General features: G+C 38.7%; 1 protein-coding gene across 1 annotated transcript; it reads left to right on the forward strand.

Annotated features, from left to right (window-relative positions):
- Window positions 1-863: 863 nt before the first annotated feature.
- Window positions 864-15,870, forward strand: LOC144516678 (sortilin-like). Its single transcript, XM_078248163.1, has 20 exons — window positions 864-1,206; window positions 6,418-6,480; window positions 6,578-6,651; window positions 6,739-6,841; window positions 7,021-7,182; window positions 7,396-7,469; window positions 8,735-8,784; window positions 8,862-8,989; window positions 9,428-9,572; window positions 9,774-9,929; window positions 10,219-10,331; window positions 10,619-10,721; window positions 10,808-10,976; window positions 11,156-11,340; window positions 11,427-11,616; window positions 11,730-11,846; window positions 12,362-12,470; window positions 12,967-13,079; window positions 13,192-13,318; window positions 13,407-15,870. The coding sequence occupies exons 1-20, from the start codon at window positions 970-972 to the stop codon at window positions 13,419-13,421; spliced, it is 2,433 nt and encodes an 810-aa protein (XP_078104289.1). The 5' UTR covers window positions 864-969; the 3' UTR covers window positions 13,422-15,870.
- The last annotated feature ends 765 nt before the right edge of the window (window positions 15,871-16,635 follow it).

Genomic DNA, 16,635 nt, shown 5'->3' on the forward strand with positions numbered 1-16,635 from the left:
TGGCCAAGACATGCAGCAGTACAGTGACACAAGAACATTAAAAACATAAAACAACTAAACCAGCAAATATTTCCCAAAGTCATCCACAATCATATCCACATCAGGCAAAACATCTACAGCCAAATGTATCTGCCTCCAAATCATCTAAGCATCCTCTTAAAAGTGACCCATGTATAATAGGTCCTATTTTTAAACATTTTTGATTTATTAAAGATATATTTTTATTGATCCCAAAACTGGGAAATTACAGTGTTACAGCAGCAAAATATCAGATACACAGTACACATACAGAATATGATACAATATACTGTACATGAAATAATAAATAGGATAGATTACCAGAACAAATATTTAAAATTTATACAAGTACAACTACTTAAACTTAAACCAACTGATGATAAAAGAAAACTGGTTGGAGGTTGAAATTATGAAGCGATATTTTTCAGTTTACACCCCATTTTGATTCCTTAATATGATCGTAAAGGTGATCAGTTATATTTTAGTCTTCTCGTCAGTTTAATGGATCCATAATGAGGAACTGCTAGAATAATGTAAAAAATGTAAGATAGAAGGTAGAATACTAATCCTATTGTGAGGGAAAAGCCTATCCTCCAGACCTGTCGTTCAGCTTTTCTTCTGTTTTTTTGTTTTGTTTGTTTTTTGGAATTCAAATAAATAATAAAATAAAATAAATAAATGATTCCATAAAAAAGAAAGAAAGAAAAAAAAGGTCTTATCGCGGTCTTTCCACCAGGGGGCAGTTTAACACCAGAAAACACGCCAGGTCAGTTGAGGAAGATTCCTGCCGTCCAATGAGAGTGCAGGTTGTTCTGGCACTGGCCAATCTTCTGCCACGGTGGATGGGCCGTTATTGAAGATGCATTTGGTGATGAGGGGGGCATGTGAAGCCAAGTGTTGGGACAGAAAAGCTTCTCGCTGAATCCAAAGTTGTGCAGTCTTTTTGTAAACATGATCTCCGTATCTTGCATTTTGGCGCTCGGGTTGTTTTCGTCTGCGGTGGGCACGGACTTCTACGAGGGAGAAAACTTCTCAGATTTGAAGAGGCTGCAGAGGGAGTTTGGCAGTTACGAGGAGCGACATAGTTTAGTAAAGTCGGAGCTCTCGAAACGCAGCGCAGGACTGAATGAACAGACATGTACAGCTCTGCCTGGAGTAGAGTCAACCCTGCAAAACAACACCCATTCTGTAAGTGACTTATTCAACCCACCATTATAACATTAAACCTTGAATAAGTAAAGTAGTCTTTGTGTCCGCTGCAGTTAACTCACTGGCTACTTCAGTGTGTCTGTGGTCACTCAGCACATGGAGCAGCTCATAATGTCCAAACAACTTTACAAACACATTTAAATAGATCAACCTTAGCGATGATTTAAAACTTGCTTTTCCAATGCAACAATATGCATATGATAGTTATGATTTGGCAGCTCTCTGTAATTTGAATGAAGAGAGAAGTGAATCCTGCAGTGAAGCAATCTGTATGAATAAGAGGTGAAACAATTAATTGAAAGAAACAGAAAAGTAATCGGCATAATAATAATAATAATAATAATAATAATAATAATAATAATAATAATAATCGATTAATCATGAAGAAAAAATGCCAAAAAACTCCTTGTCTTACACTGTAGTAGGCTAAAATAAATGGGTTGTGTACAGTTTGTCAGACGCAAAAAGTCTTGACCAAAGATGTTTAATTGATTAAATAAATAAACTTTAGAATAACTATGAACTATGAAAATAATAATTAGCATAGTTGCAGCCCTGATCACATTCTCTTGATGTACACTTTTAAGGGGTTTAAAGTAATGATTATTTATTATAGTAACAAAGATTATTTTCTCAATTAATTGTTTGGTCTTTAAAATGCAAAACGTTTTCCAGAGCCTAAGATGACATCTTCAAGTTGCTTGTTTTATCCAACTGCCAGTTCAAAACAAAACAATATTCAATTTAGACTGCAACTGACGATTATTTAAATTATCAATGAATCTGTCCAATAATGGTCAAACAATGGCAGATGGCAAATAATAGCAGATTAATGTATTAAATAAAATTACAAATCTGTTACACTCTTTTTTTTAATTGATCTGAACTAATGTAAGTCGTCAGTCTGGGTCAGATCATTATCCCTACTGATGAAGTGTGAATGGAGGATGTTAGTTGTGCTCTTCCAGTCTGGTAACAGGAGGATCTTGGTGTGTTGATGTGACAGCATTTGACAATATCAGCATCTTTTCTTTTTGCCTTCTCTTTCTTCTTCTAGTCTTAAACTCTTTCTCATCTTAACCCTGATCCCACATTATAATGGACCAAGGGACACCTTCTGTTATTTTAGTACTGAACATGTTGTAATAGGACGCACAAGAACAACCCAGATGTCCTGAGGAATGTTCAAGAATAACAGCTTGGTCCAAAGCTTTTGCGTGTGATTGATGGACGAAGGGGTCGTTACATCATTTCTATGGCTCAGACACCTGGGCTAGCTTTTGAGCATAAAAACGATTTGGTGTGCTCATAGACAGCAGACCCGTCTCCTTAGGGCCTTTCTCACTCACAAACATAATTTATGTTCTCAAAGCTGCAGGGCTAGATCAAATAAGTGTGAGCATTTAGATCAGTAGTATAATAGTTGTATCCTTATTTTTGAATTTGCTATGTATACTGCCAGATTAGGCAAGTCAAACCTACTCCTACGCTTGTTTGTATGCTATATTAGGCCCTAATAGAATACACAGGATGTGTTTTGTCAGCTAGTCCAATCTTTGCCTCATTTTCTAGGTTAATTTAGATGACTCTGTCTGGTTTACAAACTAGTTTGCTGTTTCTTTTCTATGTTTTCTTCACCCCATCCTCTATCCCCTCTGGCCAAAAGAACGCAGAGAAAAAACATGTTCTGTTTTCATGGTGAAGGGTAACTGGGTCGCAGCCAGCTGTTGAAGCACCAAGAACAGCAGCAGAGTGGATGTTCCACATGGAGTGAGAAAGAGAGAGAGAGAGAGAAAGAGAGAAAGTGTTATGGAAAGTATGGGTTTGTTGATATACAGGGAGATGTCCAATGAGTTCAACAAACTGGTGAAAATAGAGAGGCACTTTTATACTCTGACTTGTACTTTACATTTCTTTGGTCAGAGTAGGTGGAGAAATGATCAAGTATGTATATAAACTGTTTGCATTTAATTACATCCACACACCAGTGCTAATTAGCACAGAAAACCATTTTTGTTAAGTCAAATGTTTCAGTCATCCATCCAGCAAAAATGCCACAACTTTGCTGGTTCAAGCTTCTCAAACAGGAGGAAAGACTATGCTAATATCCTGATGTTTAGCAGGTATGATATTTTTTGGTTTACCGTGGTAGAATGCTAGCATTTGCTAATTAGCAACTAACACAGAACAGAATGCCAAACTAAATAATTTAATCAAATAACTTTCAATGGACTAATCACTTAAGCAACTAATCATTCCAGTACTAGATTGAAACTGTGATGGGCCTATTCTCCCCTTTTCTTTCTAACATTTTATAGACTGAACAGTTAATCAACAAATCAACACATAATCAGCATGGTTAGTCCTGGTTTTCTTAATAATAATAATCAAATAGACATTAATATGGCCCAGCTTACGTCTCTGCCTGCAAAACTTAGTCCAGCATCAGAGTACTGGTTGTACACAGCTTGATCTGTTAGATCAGAGCCAAGAGTGTTTGACCTTCTCTTCTGAAGTTTTATGTGTGTAAACATAGCTGAAGCAGAAAGGTTAGAAACCAGAGCAGAGGGAATAAGGAGCTCATTGTGTTGCTGTATGACCTCTCAGAGAGGACTTGGCTGTGTCTGAGTCTGCATGGACATATGTGTGTGTCTGTTCGTGTACAGCATTATGGTGAGCATCCAATCTATTTACAAAAAACTGCCCATGATCCAACCCAACCAAATAACTACAGACCTATCTCGAAAATACCATTCATCTCCAAAATTACTCTAAAAAATCATTGCACTGCAGCTCCTTAAGGTAATTGAAGGACACAATATTTTTGATAAATTTCAATCCAGCTTTCGTCACAAACATAGCACAGAAACAACACTAAGAGTGACTAATTACATCCTCATGCGGAGTGACAATGGCGAAGATTCTATCCTGGTCTTGCTCGACCTAACTGCTGCATTTGATACCATTGTTCACACCATCCTAGTTGAATGGCTCATAAGTGGGTTGGTATCTCGGGCTCTACTCTTAATTGGTTCTCCTCTTATTTGTCAATCAACAGGCAGTTTGAGGTTGTCATAGACAACTTTGTGTCCTCATTTGCCCCTTTACTCTGTGGAGTTCTGCAGGGTTCAATCCTTGGTCCCATCTCTTTCTACCTATGTTACCTCGGGCAACCTGGTTAGTCAGTTCAACTGCATCTCTCACCACTGCTGTTCCCGCTGTTCCTTTCTGCCTGTTCGCATTGTTTGTATTCTAATTACGTCCAGATTTAATGGGTTTCCTCTGTTGTTGCGTAGGGTTTATACAATATGGTATAGCCCAGCAGATTGTTGATATACATTTTTGAGGTTCAGGTTAAAAACCTGATTACGATATATCAGCCAGTCGTCATTTTCAAAAAATACATTCCCATCAGCCTTAGCTGTACTTCAGTTTGCTAATTAGCAAATGTTAGCCTGCGAGCACTACAGTGGTGAACATGGTAAACATGTGGTATATACCTATAACATATGGTCTATACCTGCTAAAATTTCAGTATGTTGACATTGTGAATATGTTAGCATTACTGACGTTAGGTAAATCAGTGCTTTGTGCTAAATCCTAAATACAGCCCCCTAGAGCTGCTAGCATGGCTATAATTTATTTATTTTATAACAGCTTAGGTAAACCCTTGTGTGTGTGTGTGTGTGTGTGTGTGTGTGTTCATGTTTGTATTCAAATTTGTGCAAACTTTTTACTGTACTTTTTTCTTTCTTTCCTTTTGTTTGTGAATACTGTTGTTTCTTGTGCCAACATTTTGACAATTTGAATGTGTTTGACAATTGAATGTACATTTGAAAAACTGTTAAAAACAAAACAAAAACTATGCGTTGGGCATAAACGTCTCCGTGCATTCTCGTAGCACGTGCGCCATCTACAGAGGCCCGAGCCACGGTATCGCACGTGAGTATAACCAAGTGTGACCATTACACTGACAGTCAACCCATATCCACAAACCACAATAACGCTTTACTTTTTAAGAATTTTTTTATTTTACAATTATGCCTACTACTACATAGACGGAAAGGGAGAAGAGCAGGAAATATGGGGGAAGCGAGACAGATTTGAAGCCAAAACACTGTGGTTTAATGGTATGTCCACAGCGCTGTGGAGATAGGTCTGGCAATGCAAGACTAAATGGTATGAGACTGTTGGGAGGACAGGACACGTCATGCTTTCCATTTACATTTTTTAACTGATCAACAAATTGACTGGATGACAAGCAATCAACTGATTAAGACATGAAAGAATAGTTGGATGTGATGAAATGATTAATGTAGAGGAGAGATGGAAAGCTGTGTTCACACACTTGGATTGCCAGGGCCGGCCAGTTTCCACTGGACCTATTTACAAGGAGTTTCCAGCAGCCACACCTGGCCGTCTCCTGTGGCTTTATAGAGCTGTATGCAGCTTCCGGGACTGGGTTCACCTTGTAAACATCTCCGTCCTGCCAGTAAGAGAGAGAGGAGGGGAGAAACATTCGGTGGTTAAATACCTTGCTGAAATGACCACTTGACAACACTTGAATGTTACTATGGATGAATAGACTGGAATGTTGTTTGCAGACACTTGTTGTGAAATAAAAGTTTAGGTCTAAACTCTTTCTACTCATTACCTCTAATAGTATGTTATACTGGTATTTTGTTTTAAAATTTTATGTTGAACTTTAAATCTTCCATAGCCTTAAAAATGAATTAATAAATGAGTTTATTCTCAGAATAGAATACTTTCAATCCACATTTTGCGTGTGTGTGTGTATGTGTTCGTTCTTGCTGTGCTCGGGACATTGGTAATTGTTTTGTTCTCTGGCCTCGGCTTTGTCATTTAGGCGGGAATGTAGGTCACACACGCAGAGTGCATCCAAATGGCCGAATTACTGTGGACAGTTAAAACAATTCATTCTATCCTCATTCACCAAGTGCTGGAAACACACACACACAAACTCTTGTATTTTGTATATTTCAGACTAAACTCTGGACTTGGGTGTGTGTTTGTGTTCTTCAGTTGATATCCTGACACAGTATTAGGCAATTATGATAATCACATGAGACTCAAAACTATTTCAAACAATCCTAGTGAACTAACATTTTGCAAGAGTGACTCTGATTGTTTTCTAAAAACTTTCACTTTTCTTTATATCCCCCATTCTAGTTCACCTTCAAAGTAAGGACCATGGGTTCACTGTCACTGGCCTGGGTGGGAGATGGATCCGGGGTGAGTTTGTTTACATAAGTGAAAATGTATGACTAAATTAAAAAAAAAAGACAAAGATGTGAGAGATGGTTGTGTAATTTCTCCTCTCTTTTTCCAGGTGCTGCTGGTATTGACAACATTTCAGGTGCCATCGTTCATGATGCGTTTTGGCCAGTCTAACCTCTACAGGAGGTGAGAAATGGCATAGTGGCACATTAAGTGGAGTAGTAAATTATTTGCCATAGCTGTGGTCTAACTGCAACTTTGTCACTGTGTCAGTGAAGACTATGGCAAGACGTTTAAAGATGTGACTCACCTGATCAACCATACCTTCATCCAGAGTGAGTTTGGCATCGCCATCAGTCCCGACCACTCTGGCAAGGTGAGCCGTTGTGTGTTGTTCTACAGACCCCTGCTGATACCTTACCTGTGTGTTTTGTTGTGGTTGGTCTATATAAAAGCTGTTGCCTCATAATAATACAGAACATTGTAAAGCTCCACTCTACTGTTGTAGAATATGAAGGATCTTCCCTTATAGCTCACCTCTGTGTTTGGTTTCAGGTGATGCTCACTGCTGATGTATCAGAAATCAGGAGGTTTAAACTGTTTCGCTCGCAGGACTTCGGCATGACCTTTGTTCCAACCGACCTGCCGTTTGAGCCCCTCATTCAGATGCTGTACAACCCTGGAGACTGCAAAGTACTGCTGACGCTCAGTATCACGGTAGCAGCTTTCATTCTTTAGACCAAACCTAACCTCAGATCGTAGAGTTTTTGTCAGCAGTTTTGAGTTTGAGTAAAGCAAACTAATCTTGACCTAACTCTCTTAATTGGATGCTGGACTTCTATATCAAACTACTAAATGTTTGATTTGGCATAACTGAATACTCAAAAGTCTATGAACACTTTTTTTACTGACTGAGCCTTTTCCCTCCAGATGGACCTGTGGCTGACTGAGGACTTTGGTGCCACCTGGAGGAAGATCCATGACAATGTTTGTTTGGTCAGATGGTAAGAATTGTCATATACATCAGTTTTGTAATAAATTATAAATTCACACAAGACATGTGGGTTGTTGTTCGTACTAAATATGTAACGGATGGCATAATAAAGAACCAAGTCAAACATTAGGGTCTGTAAGAAAATGATTGGGGTGGGGTGGACCATATGTTTTAAAATTAGCAATGTTGTAAATATTTGGTTAGGTCTTTCCCCTTGACAACCCTGATGATATCATAGGATTAACTCTTGTATACATACTGATGCACACACAGTAGTAAATCAGTAAACAGTAAATCTAGCTAGAAAAGGATGAAATGAAATATAAATATCTGGGGCATGGATAAATTAAAGATCCACACCTGTTCTTCCAAAATAAAATCTCTCTCAATTCTCTCCCTTTAGCTAAAGAACAATGACATACTCCTCTCCTTCTCTTACCCCACCTCCCACTGTAACAATTTTCATACAGTCCCTTAATAGATGTTACTGCTGCATATATATATATATATATATTTAACTTATCCTCTTCTAGCAGAGTATGAAGCTTCAGTAACCATTTATATGTCAGTCATGTGTGTGATTGGTTTAGAGTTAAAAAGGAATTGTCAAAGCGGGACATAAAACACTGACACGGTGTGAAACAGCTTTGTCCATATTTGTTTCCACACAGCCTCCATGTGCATCTTTGTTTTTGCTATAACAGGAGTTTGTTTGTGTGCGTGTGTTCTTTGTTCATTTTTGTTATTCCAGCTGTTTTTCTCACCACAGTTTGGATCACTTTCCTGACTGGTTTCATTTGGGCACCAGAGTTCACATGGGGTTGTGGTGTCAGCCTGCGGTTGTTATCGCTGCATTGTGGGAATATTGTGATAGCTCTGCATGACCACAGCTGTTATTTAGGCCCAAACCTAAATTGACTGTAGAGAGAGAGAGAGAGAGAGAGAGCGCGCTGAGGCTGCTGTCAGAGTAAATCATGAGTCAGCAACAGCATTCTTATTCAGGCCACAGTCCTTGAACGGGCAGAATCTTTGCAGTGTGAAAACCTTCGCCCCCTTTGGCAAAGCCAGAGAGTGCTTGGAACGCGTTGATGTGTGCCTTGTTCGCACAGCACATACTGTAGAAGAAACCACAGCCATAATCTGTGATGTCTACAAATTCCAAAAATGGATTTACATTTGAACTCAGACAACTTTATGTGCCTTATGTTAAAAAAAATGTGAGCACAATTAGATCTTTCCTTTCTCCAGATTCCTGTTTCTCTTTCTCACATACAGGGGTCCAAAAGACAGTATCTACTTTACAACAAACTACAATGGCTCATGCAGTAAGTGAAGACAGTATAGTTACCCATATATTTAAAATTTTGCAATACATTTAGTAACTCCACTTTCTTTCTGTTAGATGATAAAGGAATGTTGGAGTTAAGGAAGACAGCAGACTATGGTCGAAGTTTCCAGACCATCGCAACAAGAGTTTACTCCTTTGTACTGGGAGGGCGCTTTGTTTTTGCCTCCATCATGACTGGCACGGTGTGTGTGTGTGTGTGTGTGCGTGTGCGTGCATACTAATTCTTTATAGACATAAATTGTAAGATGACATATGAAGACATCCAGTAACATTTTTGTACAAATGGTACCTCCCTCATTTTACAATGTGCATTTTACGAGCCTCAAAGGGTCAGGTCACCCAAATTACAAAGTAATTTGCATTGTTAATGCAGGGTGTTGATGCATCCAATAGGCATTATAATCAGCCAGACCACATCGGGAGGTGGTTTTTATATGCTTAGGATTTGTGCATATTAAATTACTGCAACCACCCCATTACCATGCAGGTGAAATTAATTTTGTATGTTCTTTTGTGATTTGGGTGTACTTTCCCTTGCCCTAACATTCCATATTTCTGTCTAAGTAAGTATAAAGCTGCAACAGAGCAGCTATTACAACATTTTTGTGTGTGCTTGTTAGGGTACAGAGCGTGTGATCCACGTGTCAGTGGACGGAGGTGAGGTGTGGAACATGGCTCAGCTTCCTCCAGTCAACCACGAGCAGTTCTACTCCATACTGGCAGCCAATCAGGACATGATATTCATGCACGTGGACAACCCTGGAGGTCAGAACCAGTGACAATGCTCATAGTGATGATTGATGTGGATGATGATGTTGGTAATAACAGACGATGCTAATGATTAAGGATTAGGTGTCCTTCAAAACGATCCTGAAGCTGCAGAAAGGTTTCTATTGGGACTCTGAGACCGTTCACCAAAAGAAAGCAATTTAATTTATTTATGTGTGTGTATATTATGTTAACCAGACTCCGGTGCTGGAACCATCTATGTGTCAGATGACAGAGGAGCCGTGTTCTCAAAGTCTCTGGAGCGCCATCTTTACACGACCACAGGAAGCGACACTGACTTCACTGCCATTACTTCACTCAGAGGTGTCTACATGACCAGCGTACTCACACAGGGTGGGTCAGCACACTGCGTAATATGCACTTACACATTTAAAAATGAATATTCTGGTTATTGTTAGTCAACAATTTTAAATATGATTTTATTATCTTTTCATTTAATTACAGGAAAAGGGTTGCATATACACTGCAGTTCATTCTAAAGTCAGTCTAAATGTGATTTTAAAATGGTCGTATATTCTGTATGTGGGGCAACAGTTGGAAGGTTTTGTAAACTGTAAAGGGGAGTGTAACAATATATCTATATGGATCCTGATAGTTATGAAATGAATGTTATTGACTGCAGATGGTGCAGTGGAGACAGTGATCACCTTTGACCAAGGAGCAAAATGGCAGACGCTGCACAGACCACAGAACAGCCACTGTGACACTGAGACCTCTACCAACAGGCCTAACAGAGTGAGACACACATACACACATCGATTTATATTCAGTATATTTATATATATATATATATATATATATATATATACACACACACACACACACATTGTTATTGTGATTTGCATTCTTTTTTCAATATGTCTGGCGTGTTTTATTTATGTGATGAGCTGTTTTGGTTTTTGTAATTTTATAAAATCTCTTCTGTTTTTTGTTGAATTAACATTTACATTAGACCGTATGAGTGTCTGCAGTGAGTATGCTGACTTGGTACCAACATTACCCTAATTATCGTGTCTTTACAGTGCAGACTTCACATTCACGCCTCCTACAGCACCACCATGAAGATGAACGTCCCCATGCTGCCTCTTTCACAGCCCAGTGCTGTGGGCCTCATTCTGGCTCATGGTAAAAAACACAAAGATGTCTTTACCCTGAATTAATTTACTGCATGGTTAAATGTCTCATAACACCGTTGTCCTTTATTTCTTCAGGTAGCGTCGGAGACGCAGAGTCAGCTCTGTCCCCTGATGTGTACGTGTCTGATGACGGGGGCTACTCGTGGCTGTTGGCTCTCAGGGGCCCCCATCATTATACTATACTGGACTCTGGTGGGCTGCTGGTGGCTGTGGAGCACACCAACTCACCTGTCAACCAGATCAAGTGAATACAACTGAGTATACCAGACGATTTGTTTATTATAGTATTGTTTTTTATTTTTTATCATTTGTCAGATTTACAGTTAAGTTTTTGCTTTATTGGCTATTTTCCCCCCTATTCTTTGCCCCCCACACACACACACACACACACACACACACACACACACACACACACACCCTCAGGTTTTCAACAGATGAGGGGCAGTGCTGGCATACATATAACTTCACCAGCGACCCCCTTCACTTAAGCGGTATGGACAGTGAGCCCGGCTCTCGCTCCATGAACGTCAGCTTCTGGGGCTACAGGAACGACTTCAGTAAATGGGTTGTGATCACCATAGACTTCAGGAAGCTCCTCACCAGAGACTGTGAGTGTGTGAGAGAATGTGGGTGTAATGGGAAGTGTTTCACCTTTTGACTTACTAAGTGTGTGTATATATATATGTATGTGCAGGTACTGAAGGGGACTATGTACAGTGGCTGTCTCACTCTGCAGACCCCAGTGGAACTAATGATGGCTGTGTGCTGGGCTATAAAGAGACCTTCTTACGTCTGAGGAAAGACTCTGTCTGCTGGAACGGGAGGGACTTTGTTGTCACCAAGAAGCTGTCCCCCTGTCCATGTACAGTTGACGATTATCACTGGTATATTTTCCTCCTGCATATAGTCTAACCATAAGACTAAATAGTACAGATTTACACAGTTTGTCGCCGTACATTTGTAAGAATGCCATTTGAGCTTCTGCTTTGTCTCACAGTGACTTTGGATATTACCGGCCAGAGAACAGCTCAGAGTGTGTGGAGCAGAAGGAGATGAAGGGTCATCCTCTGGAGTTCTGTTTAAATGGGACCACCGAACAGCTACAGACCAGCGGGTGAGGACGGCTGTTTTTATCTATGCTCTCTCTTTCTTCCCAAGAAACTCAAACTTATACAAAATAAAGAAAATGTATACATAATTAAGATAATGTATGTTTTAAGTCTTACCACTGTGTGGTAAAAGGTTACAAGCACTGTAAGAAATGGTGACCTCACCACCTCACTACCAGAAGCCTATTACAGATTATTATTTTAAAGCAACAACGCTTGATAGTTTTGCAATTCGGCACCCCTACAGTTTCAGAATGAAATTTATTATCGCTTTAAGGCTTAGTGTCAAATGTTATCTAGGACTCCTGTTCAAAGCCATTGTTCTGTGAGGATGTACTTCAAGAATAGCTAAACAAATGCAAGACACATAGTAGTACGTTTCCATTTCTGCCTCCACATCTCCCTCCATTAGTGGCATGAATCTTACTTTTAGTTTACCAGCTGTCTTGTCCTGTCCTGTGTCCTTTTCACTGAGTTTTGTCTTGCCTTACATGTTTCTCTGTCTCTCCTTACATTTAAGCTACCGGAAAATTCCAGGAGACCAGTGTGAGGGAGGTTTTCAGCCAGACAGGAAGGAGACAGACCTGAGGCGGATGTGCACCAGCAACGCCCTTTATCCAAATTCTCTGGTCAGTTCTGCTCATTCTGAGAATGAGACTAGGTGGGCTAGCTACACAGTGGAACATTATTTACCTGTGAAACTGCATATTGGGACGCCCTGAAAATCAATAGGGTAACCTCTGGTCTTTGGCATGGTCAACACTGAAGGTGTGAGTGGGTTATCTAGTAGAGGTGTGACATGAGCCAAATTTCCAAACAAATATAGTGCAAATTTGAACTGAAAAATCTGCAAAAGAAAATGCATATTAATGTTTCTATCCATGATGGTAATGCAAATATTAGGAGTTGGGTGCATAAACATTTGCTGGTGCTTATTCTTCAGCCGGATGCCATTTAACCTTTGCTCTCATATATATCTCAAATTTTGCCAAATTCATGTGAGCACATTTAAAGCTGAGAGACATGAAATCTGGTAAATCTTTTAGTCATATGAATGGTGCAGGTTGTTTTTGGCATGTAAGTTCTTCACATTTTTAGCCCTTTCTGTTTCTGTAACTCTATCAGACTGAAAACAGTTCACCGAACACGGCTGTCATAGTGATGGTTGTCATAGCGATCCTTCTGACGAGCGCTGTTGCAGGCGTTTGGCTGGTAAAGAAATATGTCTGCGGAGGACGGTCAGTTAACTATGTTTTATATTTCCACACACACTTAATACGCAGAATATAAACACTGGAAATTCTGTATTTCATCCCTGTTGTTTCTAATATGCATTCATGTCCTCATCAGGTTCCTTGTGCACCGATACTCTGTTATGAGGGAACACGTAGAGGCTGTTAAAATAGAAGGAGTCGATGATCTTGACACTCACTACATGGAGACAGGAAAAGCACAGTACAACGAAGACTCGGATCAGGTATCCGATACTGCGGAAAAGGCCCTATTTTTAGTTCAACTTTGTGATCATCTATTAACGGATTTGTATTGTTTGTGTCTCTCCACAGGACCTCTTAGAATAAGGTGGACATTTCTCCTCATCAAAGGCTCATCAAGCCTAAATTTAACGGTCTTTCACGATGCCTGGGCACTCCTGTTGCTCCCACATGCCGATTAACATCTGCTTCTCTCTTCTTGCTATCCCCTGGTGGCTGGAGGACTCAGCAGCAACTTACATTGCTTCATGTACCAGTTGAGTCTACCACAAAAAGGCGAACCGGCGGTTTTGGGAGGTGGACAAACCCAGCGCAGAACAGAAGAAAGTCTCTGGGGTTCCTGGAGAGCTTTTGTTGTTTCTGTCACAAAGAGTTCTGTAAAGACCACTGAGTCTCAATACGTACTCTGTTGTGCTCTGTATGTTTCCTTTCAAGCTGACCTTAGAAAAGATGGCCTTTCATATCGTGATGCACTGCAAAAGCACAATACAGAGGCTATATAGTGGCTTACAGGACATTTTATGTAAGAGTTAGGGAACAGTCAAACAACAGAACACAGAAAATAATAATCAGTATTTTAGCTCAGAGATTATGTCTGCTGTCAGTTAAGTAGTTTTTGTATTCAGTAAATTTAAAACCGTAGGATACAGTCCTGGCGGCCATTTTATCAATAATTTTGTCAGCTTCACCAGTCACTAAAATTAGGCTAGACTACTCACTATGAGTTACTTGTTAGTCACAAGTTCTTTAGAAATGAGCACTTTTAATTGCAATAGCAGCTACTGAGAGCAGTAGTGCCTCCTCTAATGTTACCGGTCACTATTTGTGACTAGTGGTGTTTTTGTTTTTACCATACACAGTATACAATATGGATGTTACTGGTATAATGGACCAGAATAGTAATGCAAGAAATGAACCTTAGATATGAACCTTTTGATGGATTTTTTTTAATATACTGTAACAGCAATAACTTTTTAATAGTCTGTTGTTTTTTTTCATGCCACTTTCACTTTTAAAAGTAGATAATATAGAAAATATTTTAACAGTCAAACACTATTATTCATACATATGTCTACATTTTTGTTTTCATCATTGTAATTATTATTAAATAGTTTATATTTATAGACGAGTCAAACTAAATTGAAACTGAAACCAGAACATAAAAGTAAGTACAAATGCTTTGTAGATAGTAAACGCCAAATTAGTGACTACTCGTGCTTATTTTAGAAGAACTTGTAACTATTATCAGCCACCAGATCAATAATGTCGACTAACAAGAACAATAAAAGAAGTCACTGAGAAATAAATGCTAGTCTTTCATTTTTAGTGCCTATTGAAACTTTTAAAAATAAATATTAAAAGGGCCTGCCATTGTTGTAAGATATAAAACTATTTTTTATACAGTCAAGCAATACCGTCTACTCCCTTGTATGTGTGGTAAAAATGAAAGACTTGAATTATTGCCAAAGCACTTTTACTGTTTAGTTTTCTAATTGTAGAGGTGAGGTTCTATAGGTGAAACCTAACCTTAGCCCAGCATTATATGAAGTATAATGCTAACCCAAACCCTTTACTTGAACTTTCTGATTTTTTTCCTTAACAGGGTGCACCAATATGTTGCTGTTGTTGTTTTTAAATTTTTTATTTTTTATTTGGCTGATATTTTCCCTATATCAGCCAATAGCAATATGCATTTGTCTAATGAGCTTAATGCAGGTGCAGGCATAATCATCAAGTAATCAAATGTCTTTAGAGACCATGCTTGTTTCTGTTACTAATATGACAGCAGAAAAACAGTCACAACATTTTGTTTGTAAAGCTTAATATTAGCAGTACAAACAATTTCAGAATTATACTGACACTGTTCTTTTCTTCTAAAGCTATTAGTCTTCTGATGTTTTGGTGCATCCCAATTTAATAATCTCACAGATGTTCAAAAATATCCACAATAGCAGATCTAATTTATCAGATTAATGTCTGGTGGCCAAAACAACAATACACTTAATTAAGTTAATTGAGTTACATCTTTTTCCCAGTAGACACTTTACTCTGTTATATGAATTGTTAAGATGAGATGTTGGCTGGCTACCATTTCTATTATCTGCAATGTACAGTAAGAGCTGTAACTTTTGACACATGCGGGCTTAAGGCCAATGCTTGTGTTTTCCAACAGAGTCAATAATATCCCAGCGAATAAGCTATTGTAATAAGCTGGCCTAAAATAGAGGCATATTCTCAAGGACTGTTGGGTGGACTTTGTCAGATATAAAAGCAAATTCATATGATTGATGCATCTTTATATACACAACTGTCATTAAGAACAAACCCAGCTATTTACTGGATCCATTGATTTATGTTTGCACTGCATCTACAGATCTGTGAAAAAGTTGCATGTGTGCCACCTTTTACATCTCATTTTTGTAAAGGATAATAATTGTGAAGGATCTGAGTTTTGATCTTCATTCCATCTTGTTTTCTTTGTTCATCTTTGTTTTTGCTAGAATATCAGAGATGAGTATCTTTGAATTAAACTATTCTGTAGCACAAATGTTTTTTTTGTTTTGTTTTTTTAACCTTTATTTATCCAGGTAAGTCGATTGAGAACAATTTCTCATTTGCAACGACGACCTGTCACATTCACACAGTTACACATTCATGCCTGGAAGCTGTCCAGTACAACCACAGTCTGATCTGCTGGCCACTGAGCAGCTCCACTGGAGCAGTTGGGGTTAAGGGCCTTGCCCTTGTTATAACAATGTTTGCATTTACTGAATGAAATAACACAACTCTCTTTCATCCGTTCAGTTGTGTTTTGGTTTTGTTAGTCAGTTGCTTACTGAAGACACTGATTGTGGTACCACTTAAAATAAGGCACCCTTTATAAAAGGTAACTACTAGCCAAGTTGTAACTACTAGCTTTATTGATCGTTCATAAGCATAACTAGGGCTGGGCGATATGGAGAAAATCCGATATCACGATATTCTTGACCAAATACCTCTGTCGATATTGTGACGATATTGTAGGGTTGAAAATTAGTGCTTTCATAAACTATTTTACTAATGAGATTTTAGATAATCCTCAGTAATGTGAATATAATGCCTAAGTGGGTAAAGGCAAATCAAAGAACTTTGAGAACAGTCTGATAATTTCATAAAATGACATCACTTTACTGTAATGCAGCCTGTAAAACCAGGAAAATACAACACTTAAGCCATATTACCATATCCAATATTACGATTTACGATATCCAAAATCTAAGACTATCAGTCCCATATAGCAATATAATATTGATGTATTGCC

The sequence above is a fragment of the Sander vitreus genome, chromosome 4, assembly GCF_031162955.1.
Source record: "Sander vitreus isolate 19-12246 chromosome 4, sanVit1, whole genome shotgun sequence".
Classification (NCBI taxonomy): Eukaryota; Metazoa; Chordata; class Actinopteri; order Perciformes; family Percidae; genus Sander; species Sander vitreus.

Bases quoted from the DNA above. Each gene is read 5' to 3' on its own strand.
- LOC144516678 (XM_078248163.1), top strand. From the start codon at position 970: ATGATCTCCGTATCTTGCATTTTGGCGCTCGGGTTGTTTTCGTCTGCG. The intron at 8,990-9,427 runs GTGTGTGTGTGT...TGTGCTTGTTAG, and splicing joins CCTCCATCATGACTGGCACG to GGTACAGAGCGTGTGATCCA. The intron at 9,573-9,773 runs GTCAGAACCAGT...TATGTTAACCAG, and splicing joins GCACGTGGACAACCCTGGAG to ACTCCGGTGCTGGAACCATC.